Genomic DNA, 21,082 nt, shown 5'->3' with positions numbered 1-21,082 from the left:
ATTAGCCAACCCAAAAGGCATAACTAACCACTCATATAAACCATGCTTAGTTTTAAAAATGGCTTTCCATTCGTCTTCCTTTTTCATCCTAATCTAGTGATACCCACTCTTAATATGTATTTTTGAGAACACACATGATCCATGCATTTTATCTAACATATCATCTAACCTAGGAATGTGATAGTGATACTTTACAATGATTTTGTTGATGGCTCGACAATCAATGCACATCCTCTATGACCCATCCTTCTTAGGCATAAGTATGACTAGAATTGTGCACAAACTCATGTTCTCCCTTATAAATCCCTTCCTCATTAACTCCTCAACTTGCTTTTAAAGCTCTTTTGTCTTCTTAGGATTACTTCCATAGGCTAGTCGGTTAGGTATGGATGCTCCGAGTGTGAAGTCAATTTGATGTTCGATCCCTTGTATTAATGGCAACCTATCTAATACCTCGTCTAAGAATACGTCTTTGAAATCCTATAAAAGAGATACAACAACACTAGAAAGAAAAATGTCAATGTCAGATAAAGATAAAAAGTTTTCCTTATAAACTAACAACAGTAACTGTTGCCTAGTCATAAGTGCAGCTTTAACCTTACTCTCTTTTACATAAAAGCTCACTTTCTTTTTCTCTTTTTCTTGTATTCTTGCTCTTTTTTTCTCCTCCCTCAATTTTTTTCTTTTAAGCCTTAGGTCTCACCTTTTTTATCACTCAATCTCTCATTGTCTTTTCCACTCACTCACTTACTCACTCTCTCTTTTGATCATTCTCACTCTTCTTTTGTTTTTGCTTTGAACTCTCTCTCCTCAACTGATCCTCATACACTTCTTTAGGTATTAATAGTGTAAATGTGATGGTTTTATTGTTCTTCATGAAGTAATATCGGTTTTTAAACCCATCATGTATCATTCGCCTATTAAATTGCCACAGCCTCCCTAACAGGATATGCCCAACATGCATTGGCAATGCATCACATAAGATCTCATCATGGTACTTTCCAATGGATAATGCCACTATCACTTGTTTGTTAACTTTGATCTCCCTACAGTCATTTAACCAATAAAGCGTGTAAGGCCTTAGATGTTTGAGTGTAAGTAGGTCAAGTTTTTCAACTAATTCAGTATTAGGAATATTAACACAACTCCCCCTATCTATGATTAAGGTATACACCTTATTTTGAACATGGTAGTGAGTATGGAAAATATGTTCTCTTTGTATCTCATCCTCAACCCTATATTGCATGTTTAAGGCTCTCATCGACATTAAAACTTCATGCCCTACTGAATGCTCTACTTGAACGTCACTAACATCCTTCAATGTTGGTATTAAGGTTGGATTCAAGTTAAGCTAGAGCTTGAGCTTGGTTCAAACAAGTCCGAAACAAGCCACACATGAATAAGCTTGAACTTGAACTTGAACTTTATCTATATAAATAAAAGAGCTTGAGCTCGAGCCCAAAATCGAACAACTCGACTAAACTCACAAGCTATATTAGCTCACCCAAAAACGGTGACGTTTCTTAGCTTTTATTAATAATTTATGTCAAAACTTTTTTTGAGAAGTGAGAACTACTTTTTATATTAATAATTTTTTGTTAATAAATTTTAGTCAAAGTTAGTGAGCAGCAGTAAAAAAAAATGTCAAAACTCATTAGTCATCTTCAAGCACACGTCTTTTTCTTCCAAAGCTTCTGTAATTCTTTTCTTCTTTAAGCTTTACAAAATCTCATCAATCTACATCTCCATCGAACCTCGATGACATTAGAATCCAATCGACCCCATCTAGCTTACAAAGTCAAGCACTTCATTAGTTCTCCAGTCATGAATCATCTCTATTTTCGACTTTTGTATTTGATAGCGATAACTTCAACAGTTTGACAACAACAACATAAGGACATAACAATTAACAAGTTTGTTATTTGTTATTTTTTTTACTTGAATTTGTTTATTTGTTAGTAGAATTGATTAAACCCTAATTTTGAAATTAGGGTTTGTAATTTTGGAATTAACCAACCTCAAAAATCTATGTTAGCTCTTATTGAATTGATTTTAGCTTGTAATTTTGGTATTTAATTTTATCTTATTGGAATATTCTAATGCTGAAATTTAGATTATATCAGTTTGTGTGTGACTAGAGATCTGGATGTGGGAAATAGAAATTTATATCTGAATCTTGAAAATAAGTAGGAAATGATGTTGTGAAATTTTTAGCAATTTTGGTGCTTGACTAATGAACTTTATTATAAGGCATTTATGTTCAAGTTTGGAGATCATTTTTATCAGTGAATACTAAATACATTCTGGTATTGACCTAATATCATTGAATTGTCCAGTATCATAGCAATTACCTTAATAAAAGTTACTAATATTTACTTAGAAATAATATTGTAAACATTATTATTATAAATTAAAAATCTCTTAACTAAAACTCTTTTTCCATATTTGATTTGGGCTCAAAAGTCAAGTTCAAATTTGTTATTGTTTCATGCTCTTAATTACGTTAACAACTAACTGTCTAATTTTAATTGTGACATAGAATATGACATCAAGAAGAGTAGAATCATTTAAAGCAAATTGATCTTCATTGCAAGCATTTACAACTAGCATGAAAACTCTTTCTATGCGTACAACTATAAAGGAAAAGTCAGTGCAAATTGAAGCACTTATTCCTACTCAAGGGGTTGGAATAGATGATATGGATGTTGATATGACTACAATAGAAGATTTTGATGCTTTAGATAAGGCTGAGGAATATGAAGCAATTGTACATTTAGAAGGACCAACAGAAGCACCACCTTTTGTTATTTTATCTAATAAGAAGAGGAAAATATCAGCTGTTTGAGAGTGTTTTCCAAAAAAGATGTTTGTTACTATTGGAGATTCTATATATACAATATGCAAATATTACAAGAGAAAGTAGAAATTGCAAAAGACTAGGGCTACTACCCATTTGATAAGGCATATAAGGCAATGTGATGATAGGAAGAAAGTAATGAGAATGAATTTAGTCGTGGGGGGACAAACTATTTTGGGCTTTGAGCATTCAAAAATAGGGTTACCTACCTTGACTGTAGTGAAGACGAGCTTGAATTATGAGCATCCTAATGTAAGTTTGAGGTTAGTTAATTACTTTATTTTAACTATGAAATTGTTATAAAATAAATTGTATTAACAAATACAATGATTATATTGTTGGTGTTTCAGGTTTGAGAGGCCTTGGCTCACATGGTTATGATATCTGAATTGCCATTTAATTTCATCAAGCATCCTGATTCAATTAATTTTTGTCAGCTTCTTAATCCTCTTTACGAAAAAGTTGGAAGGAAGCAAGTAAAAATAGATTGTATTAGAGTTTATCAAGCAGAGCATATGAAGTTAAAGAAGATTTTTTAAGAGACCAGAAGGATTAGCATTACAATTGATCTTTGGAAGTCAGATTGCCAAAATATTGAGTATGTGGTAATCATAGCACATTGGGTGGACCATTTGTGGTCCTTAAATAAATAAATTATAAATTTTGTACACCTACCTCCACCTAAGAAAGGAATTGACATTGCAACAACTATTTTTGAGTGTTTAAAGGGTTGGGAGATTGAGAATAAGGTAAATTTAACTTTGAAAACTCTTTGGAAGAATATATATATATATATATATATATATATAAAATTTTATTAATGTTCAATAATTTTGTTTGTAGGCGGAAACTATCACAATGAACAATGTTACTGCAAATGATAGTTGCATTAAGAGATTAAAAAAAGATGTTCAAATGCAAAGACCATTGTTGTGATGGAAAGCTTTTACATGTTAGGTGCACTACCCGAGTAGCTGTGATAAAACCCATCATAGATAATATTCGGGAAAATAGGAAGTTCATAAGAGCTAGCAAGGCTAGACAAAAAAAAAAATTGTGAACATTGCTATGTAGTGTGGAATTAAATAGAGGAAATTAGTTTTGGATTGTCCTACCCATTAGAATAGTACATATAAAATGCTAATTACGACACTATAGTTCAGAGTGGTTTTTCTTGCTATATGTTTGTTGAATCAAGTTATACTTACTGTCTAACCAAGAAAGAGTAAGAGAGATTGGAGGTTGTTTGTAAGTTTTTACCAATTTTTAATGTTATAACCAAATTAATTTCTAAATTGCAGTATACAACTGCTAATAGGCATTTCATGGAAGTGTTTAGAATAAAAAAGATCCTTCAAGAGCGGGAATTCAATGAAGATCATGCTATATCAACGATAGTGACTAAAATGTCTGAAAAATTTAATTAGTATTGAGGCAAGGTGAATTTTTTGATGACGATTGCTAGCATTATGGATCCTCGATAATGAACTTAAAATCGATTGCGTATATTTTATATATATATTTATATAACAAAAATGTCTCTAACTTATTATTTTGGTTTGTAATTGTTTTAGGATAAAGTTCCTATGATTACTTTGACATTTCTCATTCTATGGGAAAGACAATACCTCTGAAGAGATAGAAAATGTCAAACAAACTTTAGAGAAGTTGTATAATGAATACGTTAACATGATATCATCGAACAATCCACCAATTACATTTGCACTTCCACAATCTCAACCAAGAACTCAACAAGCATCATCAAGTACATCAGGTACATTAAATCATTGTTCTTAATTGAAACTTTATAATATATTCTAACTTCTATTATGAAATTTGTAGGCAAATCATGCAGTTCTTGATATTCTTAAAATAAACAATATCAGTCTAGATTTACTTGGCTACGTTTGAAGGATTGTAAAGAAAGAACATATTCAAAACAAACTGTGAAATTTGAGTTAGAAACATTTTGAAGAACGTGGTGTTGAGATACCTGATGATATTAACTCAAACGAATTTAATGTACTTCATTGGTGGAAGGATAATCAATATAAGTATAAAGTACTTTCACGATTGGTGGTTGATATCTTGGTTATTCATGTTTCAATAGTAGCCTTCGAGAGTGCATTTAATGTTAGTAGTAGAGTGATTGACACGTCCAGGTCATCTTTATCACTAGAAACAGTCAATATGTTTATGTATTGAGCTAATTGGATCAGAACACTTTATAATATTCCCAAACAAGATTAGGTAGACAATTATTTACTACAACTACATGTTTTTTAAATTTATTTTTCATTAAATTATTGTTAGTATGATTAATATTTCTTATTTCTTCTTAATTTCATAAAGATGGAAGATGAAGCTAAAACTATTGAGCTTATTTTGCTAGACAAATGAAAATACAATAAAAGGTAAAATATATTTGTTGATGAATGGCTACATTTTTTATGCTTAAGAAAATGTTCTTGACATCCACATATAGTTCTTTCACTTCCTTAACATCTTTCTATAAATCATGTAATTAAAAACCATAAATTTCCAATATAGGTCATTCTTGTAAGTATCTCTGGTGTTTGTCTCTATGTTATTTCTGATTATTTCATCTTTATTCATCAATCTTCTGTTTCTTTTATGTCTGACGTTCTCTAATACACAAACTTAGATATTTACTTATCATGTTTCTTATAGAAATTCTTTTTTTTTGGAAATAGTTTCAATATTGTTGTTCTTCAAAACAACAAATCGCTTACTATTAAGAAACCAGAGCAAGTGAGCATATAATATCTCATGTGTTGGTTTTGCGTATCTCTAATAGTTTTTAGTATTTCATTTGCTCTTTAATAATTTTGTATTAACTTTAATTCCGTTTTGCTAATCCCTATTCTGTTTTAAGTACTCTAATGTCAAGAGTCCAAACTTGTAGGCTATTACTGAGGAGTCATGATTGTCAAAGTAGGAAGCATGACTCTAGAAAGGCTTGAGGTTTGTGTTCAGTTTGTATTTGATTTATTGATTTAGAAAATGATGAAAATTGTTTCCATTTAAATGAAGTCAAAATATGGTATTGATTAAATTAATTTTTGCACTAACCAAAGAAAGTATAAAGCAATGGTAATTTGCTAGATTCTTGGGCTAGGTTGTCTTGTTGCTTGGTACATTATGCTCACAATAGGAGATTATTATGACAATTATTCATGATATGTATCTCATGTATAATTGTATCACACTTTTGTAGCCATAGATGACTTGAATGATCCTTTTTGCATCCTAAAATGGGTTGAATTCATTGTTGGATATCTGTTTATGTAGAAAAAGAAGTTCAAATTAATTAATACATATATGAATTCATTTGGTTTATAAATGTAAAGTTTATTTTATTCCTTTCAAATTTAAACAAAGTATATGTGCTTGATTGCTGATCCGTTTCATTCCCTTTTAAGAAATACCATTTTGCAAGGGCACTAACTTTTGTTTATGAATCATTTGCACTTGGGACAATGGCGTTATTAGCAAATAATGAGTCGAGGATTAATACTAGATTGAGGAATTTAGCTGGTTATGTTATTTTCTTTGCAAGTACTTTAGCACTTATTCTTGTAAGTATCTATGGTGTTTGTCTTTATGTTATTTTTTATTATTTCATCTTCATTCATCAACCATAAATTTCTCATATTGCTCATATTAATTCTATTATATATATATATATATATATATATATATATATATATATATATATATATATATATATATATATATATTAGTTATTTTGATGAATTTTGATTGAAATAATGATATTTATTCATTTTTAGTTTATTAGATGAGTTATTATAGCTCGATTTTGTTCTAAATTATTGAAAAGAAGGGAAAAAGTCACATGAGCATTGAACAGTAGACCTAGAGCTCACCAAGCTTGACTCATATAGGGCTTGTTAAGCCTATTCAAGCTAAGCTCACGAATAACTCGATAGCTTATGAGCTCGAGTTAGAGCCACTATTAGCTCAGCTCGTCGAGTCTAGGCTCAAACTCGAGTTGGGTGAAGTTCAAACTTAGTTTAGTTAGAATCCAACCCTAAGTGACATAGATTCATCACTAGACTTTTCTTCAGTCTCATACTCACCATTTTCCCTCAACAACATGGTTATTTCATTAGGACACTAAGAGGCTATGTGACCCCAACCCAAACACTTAAAACACTTGATCTCACTATTTCTTTTGGGTGGTTCGGGTTTATTACTAGTTTTTTCATGGCTAGACTTCTCTCACTTAAGTTTAGAGTTTTTGACTTTGGGCTTATAAGGTAATTTCTCATCTCCTTTAGACACATTTTGCTTCCAAGGGCTAAAATAGAATTCTACATCTCTTTTACCATTCCTCTATAATTGTCTTTCAACTTTAATCATCTTATGAACCAAATCCTCTAACTTAACATAATGTTGTAGCTCCACCACATTTGTTATATCCCTATTTAACTCATTCAAGAATCTAGTCATAGTAGTATTCTTATCTTCCTCTATATTAGCCCTAATCATGGCTATCTAAGTTTTCTTATGATAACCCTCTACATTTTTAATCCCTTGCCTAAGCCTCTATCATTTCTGAAGTAAATCCCTATGGTAAGGGCCCAGAACAAATCACTACCTCATCACACTTTTCATCTCATCACAAGTATCTATAAGTTTACCTAAATTCCTATGTATTGGTCCTATCAAATACTAGTATAATCGATGAATTTTACAGCAGCTAATTTTAACTTTTTCTCTTCCATATAATTATGGATGTCAAAAACCTGATCTACCTTTCTTTCCTAATCTAAATAGACTTCCAGATCATTTCTACCCTGAAAAGGTGAAATTTTCATATTAATACTATTGAGGCTACTATCACACTATCTAGTTCCTTTGTATAAACTATTCCTATGCCATCTTCATCCTCTTTTGCTCTTTAAAGTAATTTGTCTATCACTTTCTTTATCATCTTCACTATCAGAGACTATCTTATCTTCATCTCTCACTAAAGGTGTCTTTCTTCTTTCCTTATTCATATTAGATCCTTCTCTATCATTTTATTGTTTCTCTAACCTATCCAACCTCTCATTAACACTTCTCATTACATTAAAAAGTCGTTCAAATTGTCGTTAGATTGCTTGCATTGCAAAAGCCTCAGTTTTACCCAAACATTCCACAACACTTGTGTTTTTTGGATCTACCATGTCAATAATTCAAAAATATATAATAAAAGTCCTCACACACTCTCTTACATGTCTACACTCGCACTCATGTTTTCACTCTAATATCCTCACACTTTCTATAATGAATTTTTTTTAATATAAAGAACAAATCAAGGACTCTTAAGACAAGACAACCACTAAACAACCTAAGTTGGGTCTATGAATGATTAAGACACAAGGAAAGTAATAAAAAGGACTCAAGAAAAGAAATTTTCAGAATTAGAAAAATGGATTTAATTAGTGACACAAACACACAAGAAAATAAACTTCCAAGAAAGATACCAAGAATAAAGATTGGAGTTGAATTCAAAAGAGGGTAAAATGACCTAACTTTCTCCTTGATCTTTCTTCCTTTTTTTTTTCTTTCCTTTTCTTTTCTTTTCTGCTTTTTTTAACTCACACTAACACTAGGCAGAATATGACTACTCCCTTAAATGTATCTTGATATTTCTTTTATGTTGTTGCCATAAAATTCAACAAATTTTCATTGAAAATTATTTTCTAGCCAAGATTGACAAGATTTACACAAGAATTACACAAGATGGATTCGACATATACAAGATCCTTCCAAGAATTAAAGAATATATAAAATATAACCAAGAACCATTCCTTAAATTTGGCAATCACAAGATTCCCAAGGTTTGATCGATTTGAGCAAGATTCAAACAAACTCTAACGACAAACATCCACAGATAATTCAAACATTTCAATAAAGTAAATTTCTTTTTGTTTTTTTTTTTTTTTTTTTGACTTTTCAAGATCAATTAAGAAATTAAAACACCCCGAACTAAACTTTTGAATTTGACTATGACTAAAACAAGAAATTCAACAAAAAATTTAAGAAATACAAGAAACAAGACTGAAAGGTAATTGACTAATACAAGAACAAAGGATATTAATGATTAAGACTCATAAAAGGTTGAAGAGAAAACAAGAATTGAAACATTAATTTTTGGCTTGAACAAATTTCATCAAGATTAATGAAATTTTGATTAAACAACAGACCTAGGCTTTCAAAATTGATGAGAAACAAGGAGAAACACAAAGAAAACAGACAAAAAAAGATAAATAATCCAAGAAAAATAGCCAAGAATTTTGGTTATACTAAGAACACAAAGAACCAAATGAATTTTATAGAAAAAAAAAAAGATAAATTGAACCCGATTCGACGTGGCTCTGATACTAACTGATGCGAACCTTAGCAATACTATGTGAAGACCCAACTTTTGAAGCAAAAATAACCAGAATTGAATCAAGATTCTAAAATTTCGATGGACCTTGACCCGATTGATGTGAAACAACTAAACCTTGGTATAATTAGGCGATTCAACGCCACAAGAATGAATTCTTGATAAGTCCTTTGAAGATTGAATCAAGAATGATTAAATCTTGAATCAAGGTAGCAAGCACACAAATTTTGGTGTAAAAATGTCATCCATCCTTTCATTATGAGAAAAAGATGTTTATATAGTAAGTAATCCTAACCCTAAAAAGACTAACCTAACTCATGACCCATTGGACTTCCATATTTCCTAAGCCCATTACCTATTTAACTATGCAAAAGCTCTAATTAAAATTAACATAACAATTTGGTTTTTAACAAATATTAACTTAGCCCATTAAACAAACATAACTCAACTAATAAGGTTTGAGCTTTAGTAACAATTCTAACCCAGTACAAATTATCATAAAATAACATAATATTAAACTTACTTAAGTAGTCTTGGATGCCACCCTTGAAACTTTTTTGGGTCAAAATTACAAGAACTCTTGGACTTGGGCTTGAATTAGATTAACCTCTCTTTTAGATTCTTCAAGTATCCATTCTTTTTTAAGCAAACTTGCTTTGGCCTCTAACTCTTCAATAAGCCCAGTTAAGGCCTGTTATATCTTCTTAGCTTTTGACCTTGTGATTAGTCCAATCGAAATGTGCAAAGGATCCTTATTGGACTTGTTCGATTCTTTGAGTCTATTCCAAGCTTCCAGATGTGGTAGTTGCTCCTTTATGCCACTATCATTGGTTCAGAAGTTGTGCCAATGAAAAGTAAACTAGATTTAGATAACAATAAAAGCATATGTACCCACTTTGATTGTACAAATAAGTATGCACTTATATGTGTTATCATATGATTAGGTGATTTTGAATTAAGAATAAATTTTTATCTAATCATGTGATAACACATATAAATATGTATATATTTATATACTCAAAATAGGTACGTATATTATTACTCTTTAGATAAACTTGAGTGTAAAAATATGAAAAAACATAGTAAGTAAAATCAAGAGTTTTTTTTTTTTTTAATGTGGTTCGGTAGAAAATACCAAGAGCTTACATCCACAAAACTGTTATTATTGAGGTAAAGAAAACAAAAAACTACATAACTGTAATAACATAGTCAAGTGGTTAAGAGTATCTCTTTGTGTGTTTTTTCCTGTCTATCTCCCTTTTCACTATTCTTAATTTATAGTAGTGAAATTTAGGGTTATATGCATAATTGCATGAAGTGTGAAAGTGGATGACTTGATTAGTGTCGTCATGACCTTGATGTGGCGAATGAGTGATTGCACCTAAGTTATGATGATTGAAATTGAAGGGCTTGAGTCTAAGACAATATAGGAAATATTTATTTAATGTTTGGTAGATTACAGAAAATCATAATGAATTCAGTCTATGTTTTCTATTTGTGTCTTTTAGAAGAGACCATGTCATGTTTGAAACTTCTTCTTTGGGTTGTGGACAAGTGTAATACTTATATGCTAGTTGTTGGTCACCCTTAAGGGTTACATATATGAGTTTGATTAAGGAAAATGTTTGTCTTTATAAGAATGTAACATTAACCATTAAATTATTATAATAAGATATTGTACACTCTTTGTAAGTCATCTTATTTCCATCGAAGTCACCCTAATCTGGAACCCTTGTTTTGTCTTTATGAACCTATTTTGCAACAATATAGAATACATCATTATAAAAACAACAAAACTATGTATACCTATTTTTGACACACAATTTGTGTACACAAATAAGATGTTATCATGTGATTAGATATTTCTTTATCATATGATATCATATGTTTTAAAATCACCTAATTACATGATGACACATCACTGTGTACATGAATTGTATACCAAAAATAGGTACACATAGCATTGCTCTTACAAAAATTAGTCAAATCTTTCTATCGGATTCCTTTTTCAATTCAATATCATTGTTGCCACCTATTTCTTCTTCTCCTTGTCCTTAGATTGCGGTACATATAACAAAACTGGAGTACATTTTTGGAAGTATTGCAATATGTCAATAAGGCCCTCCATATCTTCAGCATTTTCGATTTTTACAAGGGAGTTAAACTCGATACTTTTTGGTTTATGCATAGTTGAATGTAGTTTTTGATCGAATCGATATCACACTTTTCACTTAATAGTTGAATAAATCCCTTAAGTACTGTTCTAGATGAAATTTTAATCAATTTTTTAAAATCTCCAATATACTTCATTCTGTTTTGATCATGTTGGTTATATTCTCCTTCGAAATTAATAACAACATAACTAACCATTTCAATTATTAATCCTACATTTAACAATTTTGTTTAAAAAATAAACATTTATCATAAAAAATCCACATTAAACATTTACCAAGATCAAAATGACCTCTATTTTTTCTTATAATTTCATTTAACCCACTCATATATGGTTGACTATGAACATGCCCCCTCTAATTTCTCTTCATTTTTTAAACACCCTCATACATTATCTGATATCAAATTATTTGTTTCATATATTGGTTAATATTCAAATGCCCTCTATATTTTTTTAATATTTCATTTAACCCTCTAATATATTATAAAATATCAAAATACACTATATTTTAATAACATGTACAACTTAATATTTTTGTAATATCAAAATACCCTCTCATCTTAGGCATATTTTTTTAGCACCTTAATATTTTTTATAATTTCAAAATACCTTCTATATTTATCTAACATTTCATTTAATACTCTCATATATTATCTTGTATTGAAATGACCCTATATTTTATCAAATTGTCCTTATATTTTTAACATTTCATTTAAAACCTTCATATATTGTTTAATATCAAAATGTCTCCATATTTTTTTAATATTTCATTTTACACCCTAATATATTATCAAATATCAAAATGCTCTTTTTATATAATATACGAACTTAATTTAACAAAAAAAATTAAGTTTTGGGTTAATATTCATATAAATACATTATTCTCATGAATTGATTTTTTTGATTTGAATTCAGAAATATGAATTTTCTCTTTTCGAATGAATTTACAATATCAAATATAGAGTAAAAATGAAGGTGAAAGTGCGAGTTTGTATAGAAGTTGTGAATGATAGCATTGGTATTTTAAAATTTTTGGGTTTTTTTAGCTTGAGGCTTTGAAAATGGGGCATTTTTGTTTAGAAAATAGAAAATAAAGCATTTTTGCTTAGTTTAGAATAGGATAAGATATTTAATTTAATTTCTCTTAAATTAACTTAGTATTAACTTTATATATATATATATATATATATATATATATATATATATATATATATATATATATATATATATATATATTTATTTATTTATTTATTTTTGGAAAGACAGGAAAACGGAGAAACAGAGAGATTGGGCCCTTACCTCTAAGCCCAATTTAATTACAACTGGCCCAGAGGAGCCATTAGCTTATATCTAGCGACAAGAGGAGCACTGTGGTGGCGATAGTTTTTGATATCCTGAACCAGATTTTGATTTTCTATCGTTAATCAGGTAACAATTACATTAAATCTGATTTTCTCTTGATTTGTTCAATTTGGTTTCCGGTTAATTTAAATGAGACTTTTGCTTTTCGTTGATTTTCTAAGTTTGATCGGTTCCATAAGTTTTAGGTTTTGTGTAAGTTTCAATTGATCAGGCTTTGTTTTTCTCAAGTTTGATTTTCGATTTCATATGAATTTATTTTAGTCGAATTTCCCGTCTGGGAATTCTATTTCTCTTACAACCCGTCTTGTAAATTCGTCCAGAAAGCTAGAAAGGTATGTAAAGCTTTGATTTTTTTTTTTTTTTATGTAGTTGTGGTTTTTTATACCGTTGATTTTTTTAATAATTTTTTTTTACCTAAGATTAAGTATGGTTTTTGGTCTATTTCTATTATTATTAATTAGTTGGGTTGATTTTATTCAACACAACCAGTTTTAAAACAAGTGTGCAGTTGTAGTTGATTCTTCTAACTTGTAGATTTGTTCTTATTAATGGATTCATTATAGTGAAAATTAGAGTTCATTGAATTGCCCAGTTTTGTTGGCTTTCCCTTAACTTGCTTTGGCTTGCAATTTCACCTATTTAATGTCACTCTAGAAGATAATAGTATTGGTTTCCAGTAAGAAATGGGATTGGGAGCATCTCTTTGTGCACTATACGTGTTGTAATTTCATCAGTTCTTTTGTTTCTTATTATGGCTCTTGTTCTGAATTCTTAACTAAGATGGATAATCGAATAACTAATACAATTGCCTCTTTGTTGAGGCAGAGCATACATTTTTCTTCATTGTTTTGGTCTTGAAATTGATTCCCTTGGTGTAAGTAATTCTACTAATCTTTTGTGGCTTTTTTGATGATGTAGGTGATAAAAAATGGATCACAGATGGTACAATGGTAGACAGGAAGCAAGTAGTCGAGATAAACTTCAACAGGAAAAGGAGCTGGTAAGCTGTTGATTTATCAAATTGCTTAGTATGAATATCCAGGTGTATTACTTTCTTTATGGCGGATTTCAAAGTTTTTTAATCAAGTGAATCATCTTTTTTATATTGGATGAATATCCCAGAACAATTTAATATACCGAAAGATTTTGAATATAGAAGAATTTTGTGGTGCTATTATGTCTAATTATTGTTTGTGTCCTATGTGCTAGGCATATGAAGAGTCTTTAATTGAGGATTTGGCACAGGATTTTCGATTGCCAATACATCAGAAGCCAACTGAGAATATTGATTTGGATAACGTGGAACAAGCATCTTTAGATACAAAATTGACGTCGTCAAATATTGGGTTTAGGCTTCTCCAAAAGATGGGGTGGAAAGGAAAAGGTCTTGGAAAGGATGAGCAAGGTAGAGCCTTAGCAGAATATTCAGACTCTGTTGTTGACTACTGAGTTTTAACAACAGTTGTAGAAATGTTTTTTCTAGTTTGAACTGGTCAGTCTATGCTCTATTTACAGGAATTATTGAGCCAATTAAATCTGGGATCAGAGACCCAAAGTTAGGAATCGGAAAACAAGAAGAAGATGATTTTTTTACTGCCGAAGAAAATATTCAGCGAAAGAAACTTGATATTGAGCTAGAGGAGACTGAGGAAAATGTGAAGAAGCGGGAGGTATGCCTTTTAACTGGTAGATAATTGTCTATAGATACTGTAATCCTAGATAAGATAGAGGTTGATGCTTTATTTTTTCTGGAACCCACACCTAATAGCAGAAGGCAACATATACTATATATGTTTGTCTTTTGACCAGAATGATATATCATAGGGGAATATCAACTTTGGAAGCTCTTGACAATATCCTGCAGTTTTTATTACCTGGTGGCTTCTACTGCCTGCTTCGTGCACATTATGAAAATTCAGGTTTTAGCAGAACGGGAACAGAAAATTCAAACTGAGGTGAAGGAAATACGGAAGGTGTTTTATTGTGACCTTTGCAACAAACAATACAAATTGGCTGTGGAATTTGAAGCCCATCTGAGTTCATATGATCACAATCACAGGAAGGTAAAATGTTGAAAATTGCTGTGGTTTGCTGGTACTTTGGTTATTTCTTTTGTTAGTATGTAAATGTGCGATAACTTTCTGAGGATTGCAGCGCTTTAAAGAAATGAGAGAGTTGCATGGTTCAAGCAGCCGCGATGATCGGCAAAAACGAGAACAACAACGGCAGGAGAGGGAGATGGCTAAGTTTGCTCAAATGTATTTCATTTGTCATTTCCTTTATTCTGGGTGATGTTCTACTTTTTTGGTGTTTCTTGCTATATCCTCTGAAATTTTTATTTGTTAATGTTACCTAGGGCTGACGCCCATAAACAGCAGAAGCAACAACAGGAAGAAGAATCCAGGGCTGTCCCAGCCTCCACTGCACCAAGAACTGCTACTGCACTTGCTACTCAGGATCAACGGAAGGCATTAAAATTCGGATTTTCTTCTAAGGGTGGCATTTCTAAGGTATGTCCAATTAGAGTCTCAATCTAATAATTTCCTAGTTTTGCTTGAGAGACCTTTACATGGGCACATTGATTATCATAGAAATTAATTCCTGAGGAATAGAACTCAACATTCTTTTATGGACAATACTTCCTTCAACTACGAAATAATACTATTGTTTATTTGCAGAACCCATCTGGAAGTTCTGCAAAGAAGCCAAAAGTAGCTGCTGCCTCTGTGTTTGGCAACGATAGTGATGAAGAACAATGAATGTTAAACGTGGCAACTGGTTATCAGCAGTGTTCCAATGTAACGATCTCACTTATTGACGTCATGTAACAATGTAATTCCTTTTCAAAAGTTTCATGTTGAACTCTATTGTCAAGAGTGAACTACAAATATTTATTTGCTTTGTTGGGAGAAATATGGATGATATGCCGAACTCTGTAGATTTCTTGTTTGATTATTTTGCCTCCATAAACTACTAGAATTCCTCCTCGGTGATTTTATTGCCTCCCAATGTTTGTTTTGGAGAACATTTTATAAATGATGATAAATGTGCTCATACGGTTCCCCACAATGCCACTCCTTGGGGTGATTTGTTTTCGTGGAATTCTTATTATCCTTTACATCTGTTGAACGATATCAGTCTTAAATTATCTTATGAAAGATGTTGTAATTTACACTTGTCCTGTGCCAAGTGGTATCAAAGCATAAATCTACCATATTTGTCCTTCCGTGGAGAACTAAAGTCCATTGGGGTTGTTCTGTGTTAGGGCGTCATCTTTTATACCCATAGTAATTCAGGTATTAAAAGAGTTTCATCTTAATATTAATTTAATAATATTATATATATTTATTTTAAATAAATAAATAAATACATATTTATATATATCATTATATGATTAAATGTTATATTATTTTTAATTTAAAATTATTCAATCATATACTAACATATATTAAATATATATTTATATAGTTTCATTAACATTAATTTTATTATTATTTTATTCTTATTTATTAATTTAAAAAAATCCTTAATTTTTGATTAAGATAATAACTCATTAGTTTTTAAGATAATAAATAAAATAATATATTAATATTTTTTATTTCTTTCAATCTAACACGGTAATTTTTTATATGTACTAATTTTTTATTAAATATAATAATAAATTTATATACAATAACCTTTCAAATGATATATACTCAATAATATTTTATTTTTACCCAATCTAACGTTCCCTTAAAACATAACCCATTGTTTCGTCCAATCAACTTATGAAAAGTGTAAAAAGATTACTTCATGCAGGGAAAATAACACTGATATCGAGTTTTAGATTACTACTACGGATATATATATATCACTGAGTTTAGTAGTGAATTAGGCTTATAACAGATACATATGAACTTTATAATATCAACAGTATTGACCATTCACAGTCAGATATATGTAAGTGTAGAGCCAGTAGGCAGCTGTGTCGAAGAAACCTGAGAGTAGACAGCTAAGCAGCCTCAGCAAAACCAATTTCCAGATTACTGTAGTCAAAGACTGTGTGATATACCCTCATGAACACATCTCCCAGAATCCTGCATCCATAGAATTTCAGCAATTAACCAAAGGGAGCTGAATCATGAACTGGGCTGTTGTGATGTGCAGTTTACCATGTGTATTTTGTTATGTTAAGACGAACATACCACAGGGGACCTTTTGGAGGAGGCACATCCAAAGCCATGAAACCACTGATGCAGACTGCAGCAACGCCGTCTCCAGTTTTCAGAATATACTGAGTAGCACGAGCCATGGCAAATAAAGAGAGAGATAAGTTCATAATATTAAGAATAAGCAATACTTGCTATGAGTAATTAGATCTAATGTACAGAGGGATTATATCACAGAAATCTAACCTGTTCAGGAGTGAGTTTGAAAGGTTCATCGCCAATGGTGAATGTAATAATTGGCATGTTTGCCAAGCTGTTACAGTCAATTATTGATTCCCCCATTGGACTTGGAAGGCTCTCACAGAGCTGTTGAAGATAATAAAACACTACTCAGTTCAGAGCAAAATTGTTACTATAAAAGCCTATGAAACTATAGAGGTGACAGTTCAAATTATCACCGCATTCACATAATTGAGCACTTTGTCCTTTGTTTCCTGGTGTTTTAACTGATTCTGGACCCAAAAAACCATCATTTCGCAAGCACTGCAGAGAGCGCTATCTCCAGTTGATACTCCATCTGTATTCTCCTTCTCAACAACTTGTTTGATGCCCTTACTGCAAAGATAAAATAAGTTAGTTTACAGCATTTGTGACACAGAGGAGATAGGTTTTCGGAAGAAGCCCATTATCCAGACTCTTGTAACATTCAAAATTCTTGGATCATCATCGTTGGAAGCTTTATTTTTGGTGTTTTAACTCACTACTTGAAGAGAAAAACATTGGAAAGAAAAAGTAGTGCATGAAAAGTACTAATTTTATAACCTCACAGAAAGAGTCCCATTGAAGATACATAAACCAAGTTGCTCACATACTTTGTCAGGTTGAACCTGTAGACAGTGACAAAATAATTCATTATGTCATAAATTTATTTAGATAGTGAAATAAAATGAAAATGGTAGAAAAAAACTTACCCCTGACACCAAGAGTTCCCATATCATGTCTCCATATTGAGAAACAACTTCCTTACATTCGGCACTGATAATACCTTCGGCTCCAATGGCATGATTGATTTCAGTCACAACAGACTGAAAACTATGAGAAATTAGTCGAAACTAGTAAGACGTTTGTAAAATTAAAAACACAAAATATGAAAGCCTCATACAGTTGGACCAGCAAGTAAGGATGTTCCGGAATCCACAATAGCAGCACAACCAGCCTCACAAACACCTGAGAAAATTAATCAGTAGTTTTTAAACTTTGCACAATTGCTATATTGCAACAGCTATGGAGTAAAATATGGATTTTCAAAGAAGGTTCCACGAATCACCTGTTGAACGGCCGCCAATAAGAAAATCTCCCATATTGAACTATCAAGGGCAAATTAACATAATAATACAGTTTCTGTTATCATATGTGGTAAGGAAAATCACAAAAATTTCCACAGAATTTTAGGGGCAAGATACCTGCCAATAGCCCTTCTGGGTAACAGGAACATAAGTGTGCTTCCCTTTAAAGTGATTTGAATCCACACCACCAAAAACAAGCTCACCACCCTCTGAGGTCTCCGGATCCCTGTTGAGCCAGAACGAGAAGACCTCCTCACTTACAAGACCCTGCTGTACCATATTGTACCTGTGGACTTAACTATGAGTCAGTTTATCCAAGACTCCAAAAGATTTAGACCACCAACACTAGAACACAAACCACCAAGTCTAACATAGAACCCTACCATACTGGCACAGCATCGCCAACTGAAATCTCCTGAAATCCAAGTCCAAGAATTCCATCGAATTTTGCCAACAAAAAACTGAGACTTCCTTCTTGTGTAGCCTCAATAAAAACCTGAAGAAAAAAAGCTACCATGCATAAGCATTTCAGCAACCCAAGGACAAACGAATTTCATAACATTACTCTCAAAACATGCACCTACTTGATCCTTGACAATAAGATCCCCAACTTCAACATTGTCTTGACTGAAGAAACCAGAAATGGATCCAGATCCATAATTTATTTCACAAGTTTTCCCTGAATGACAACAGAAAACTTTCTTCTTTAACCACAGAATTAGAGTAAAGAAAATATGAAGTCCATGAGACCAGCAATATTACCATTCTTTGTATATGTACTAGACTTGCTTGATTTGTACCGTGAATGGAAATAGCAGGCGATCTGCATAAATTAAAAGCTATTACTAATAATTTTTATCTAATAGCATAACAGTAATGGGTGAGACTCAAGCAGAACTTACAGAAAAATAGCATTTTGAAGATGGAACCCAAAGATTGGAGCTGCCAGTGTCAAATATGACAGTGAAATTTTGTGGAGGCGAGCCAACACCGATCTCTCCAAAGTATTGAGCATCCAAATAGTTCTTCAAAGGCACAAGAACTTCATCCGAACTATGCAAATGATCAGGCATAATTCCTTCCTTTCTTGCGATTCTAGCAGCGTTTATACCTTGAAGATCAAGGCGCCGCTTCTTCAAACCAATTCTCAGTAGCCCACTAGAGGAATCAGCAAGAATCAAGCATGTCAACACCAACAAACAGAAAGCAGACTGAACTTTACCCTCCATCCTGTAACAAAATATGAAAAAATCAAAAGCTAAAATCAGTAAACTTGACATAAATCTAAATGTTTCAGATGAGTAAACAATCCTAGCAAAATGGAATAAATTGCTTTGTTGCCCAACTGCTGCTTGGAACTAAAAAATCCTTGAGGCTCTCAAACTGAAGACTCTAATTTATGAAAAAAGAAAATCTAATCTTTACATGAACTTTATCAACCTGGTGAAGTTATCTAGTGCGTGTTTGCATCAGAACAAGTCAACAAATAAAAATCAGTACACATAACAATCAAGAAATCTCATCCTAGACTTGAATATTAAAATTAAAAAAAAATACAGAAATAAAAAGTTCACACACTAGCAAAGACATCAAATAAAACCACATCATTAAACAACTTGAGTTTTCGAGCAACTAGTTAATGTTCATGTAAGAAAAGGAATGAAACAGAAGCACAAAAACAAACCTGGGTTTCTGCTGAAGTTGAGTTTAAGGCGAAATGGGGATATTAACAGCCAACTTGTTTAGGATATTATGTGATTCAGTGAAACAGTATTGTCCACGGAACTGGGATTAATGCTCAATACACAGTTTTGTCAGCATCTACATTACTATCTGAAGGAACAACACACATGGCTCAGCCTCACTCGTTTTTCTAGCGATTGGAGCTTACTCAGAAATATCTACTGGGAATATTTAGTGTCGAACAATGCATCAGACCACGTTGGTTGCATGGACCAAAATTTTCGCAAACTTTAAAAACTTTTTTAGATGCAGTGGATTTTTAGCACGTGTAAAGTTGATATCATTTGGGAGAAATTGGTTAACCAATGCTAAGTCTTTGTTCTAATAAGGAGGGTGCGGTTGGTCCTGGGTAGGACTACAACCGAGCCAAGTCCAGCAATAACGGACTCAAGCTTAACTTAAAAGTAGAATTTACGTTGTTTGAGTTATTATCAATCCAGCTAAAGTTTAATTCAAATTTTATTATTTTATACTATTAAGTTCAAGTTTAAATTTCAGTTTGGAGATATTAAATTTGTATGTTTAAAATATTTAATTTGAATTAATTAAAATAATATTGACTAATATATTTTGTTTGTTAGTAATAATATTAAACCAATTCAAGTGTGACCTCTCTTAAATCAAAATTAAATTTGAGTTAAATCCTATTCGAATCTAATTCTAAGTTGAGCTTACATAACTTATAAATAATTCAATTTTTTATAATTTTAATTCAAATAAATATTTAAATTATTCAATAACATGGTATTTTATTAATTTATTTATATTTGATAATATCTCATCATTTGTAAATCATACAATATTATTACTTTATATTATTACCCTATTGGAAATCTCACTTAATGTAATAATGATTTACATTATTTAAGAATATATATTACAAAAAATTAATTAATTAATTAATTAATTAATAATGATTGGTCCATAATGCCTAATATATATAATTGAATTATCCATTCTAGTTTTAAATGGGTTAAGAGTTGTTAAAATAAATTAATTCTAAAAATTAAATTGCTTTTTTAAGATTTAATT

General features: G+C 31.3%; 2 protein-coding genes across 3 annotated transcripts; one reads left to right on the top strand and one right to left on the bottom strand.

Annotated features, from left to right (window-relative positions):
* Positions 1 to 12,736: 12,736 nt before the first annotated feature.
* Positions 12,737 to 15,882, top strand: LOC123196586 (G patch domain-containing protein 8). 2 transcript variants are annotated; one of them, XM_044610649.1, is made up of 8 exons: positions 12,737 to 12,879; positions 13,732 to 13,813; positions 14,023 to 14,218; positions 14,329 to 14,483; positions 14,733 to 14,876; positions 14,968 to 15,071; positions 15,189 to 15,323; positions 15,492 to 15,882. In XM_044610649.1, the coding sequence occupies exons 2-7, from the start codon at positions 13,742 to 13,744 to the stop codon at positions 15,286 to 15,288; spliced, it is 771 nt and encodes a 256-aa protein (XP_044466584.1). In that variant the 5' UTR covers positions 12,737 to 12,879; positions 13,732 to 13,741; the 3' UTR covers positions 15,289 to 15,323; positions 15,492 to 15,882. The 2 variants fall into 2 exon arrangements, with proteins under 2 accessions (XP_044466584.1, XP_044466579.1); XM_044610644.1 differs by having other exon boundaries at positions 15,170 to 15,323.
* Positions 15,883 to 16,606: 724 nt separating this feature from the next.
* On the bottom strand, positions 16,607 to 20,292 carry LOC123200696 (aspartic proteinase oryzasin-1-like). Its single transcript, XM_044616032.1, has 14 exons — positions 19,992 to 20,292; positions 19,210 to 19,537; positions 19,070 to 19,130; positions 18,892 to 18,986; positions 18,691 to 18,803; positions 18,425 to 18,593; positions 18,289 to 18,328; positions 18,124 to 18,188; positions 17,933 to 18,046; positions 17,784 to 17,848; positions 17,420 to 17,576; positions 17,208 to 17,327; positions 16,998 to 17,086; positions 16,607 to 16,889 (listed from the first exon to the last, which is right to left on the bottom strand). The coding sequence occupies exons 2-14, from the start codon at positions 19,534 to 19,536 to the stop codon at positions 16,805 to 16,807; spliced, it is 1,500 nt and encodes a 499-aa protein (XP_044471967.1). The 5' UTR covers position 19,537; positions 19,992 to 20,292; the 3' UTR covers positions 16,607 to 16,804.
* Positions 20,293 to 21,082: the final 790 nt, after the last annotated feature.

Source organism: Mangifera indica, chromosome 2 (genome assembly GCF_011075055.1).
Source record: "Mangifera indica cultivar Alphonso chromosome 2, CATAS_Mindica_2.1, whole genome shotgun sequence".
Classification (NCBI taxonomy): Eukaryota; Viridiplantae; Streptophyta; class Magnoliopsida; order Sapindales; family Anacardiaceae; genus Mangifera; species Mangifera indica.
Note: the sequence above shows the minus strand (reverse complement) of the source record. Positions and strands in the feature narration are given on the sequence as shown.

What these genes read in the sequence shown, in the direction of transcription:
- LOC123200696 (XM_044616032.1), bottom strand. Translation starts at nt 19,536, where the DNA reads ATGGAGGGTAAAGTTCAGTCTGCTTTCTGTTTGTTGGTGTTGACATGC. An exon ending in GGCGATGCTGTGCCAGTATG is followed by an intron (nt 18,594 to 18,690) that starts GTAGGGTTCTAT and finishes TTAAGTCCACAG; the next exon opens with GTACAATATGGTACAGCAGG. An exon ending in CCCAGAAGGGCTATTGGCAG is followed by an intron (nt 18,329 to 18,424) that starts GTATCTTGCCCC and finishes TGCCCTTGATAG; the next exon opens with TTCAATATGGGAGATTTTCT.
- LOC123196586 (XM_044610644.1), top strand. Translation starts at nt 13,742, where the DNA reads ATGGATCACAGATGGTACAATGGTAGACAGGAAGCAAGTAGTCGAGAT. An exon ending in ATGATCACAATCACAGGAAG is followed by an intron (nt 14,877 to 14,967) that starts GTAAAATGTTGA and finishes TGAGGATTGCAG; the next exon opens with CGCTTTAAAGAAATGAGAGA. An exon ending in CTAAGGGTGGCATTTCTAAG is followed by an intron (nt 15,324 to 15,491) that starts GTATGTCCAATT and finishes GTTTATTTGCAG; the next exon opens with AACCCATCTGGAAGTTCTGC.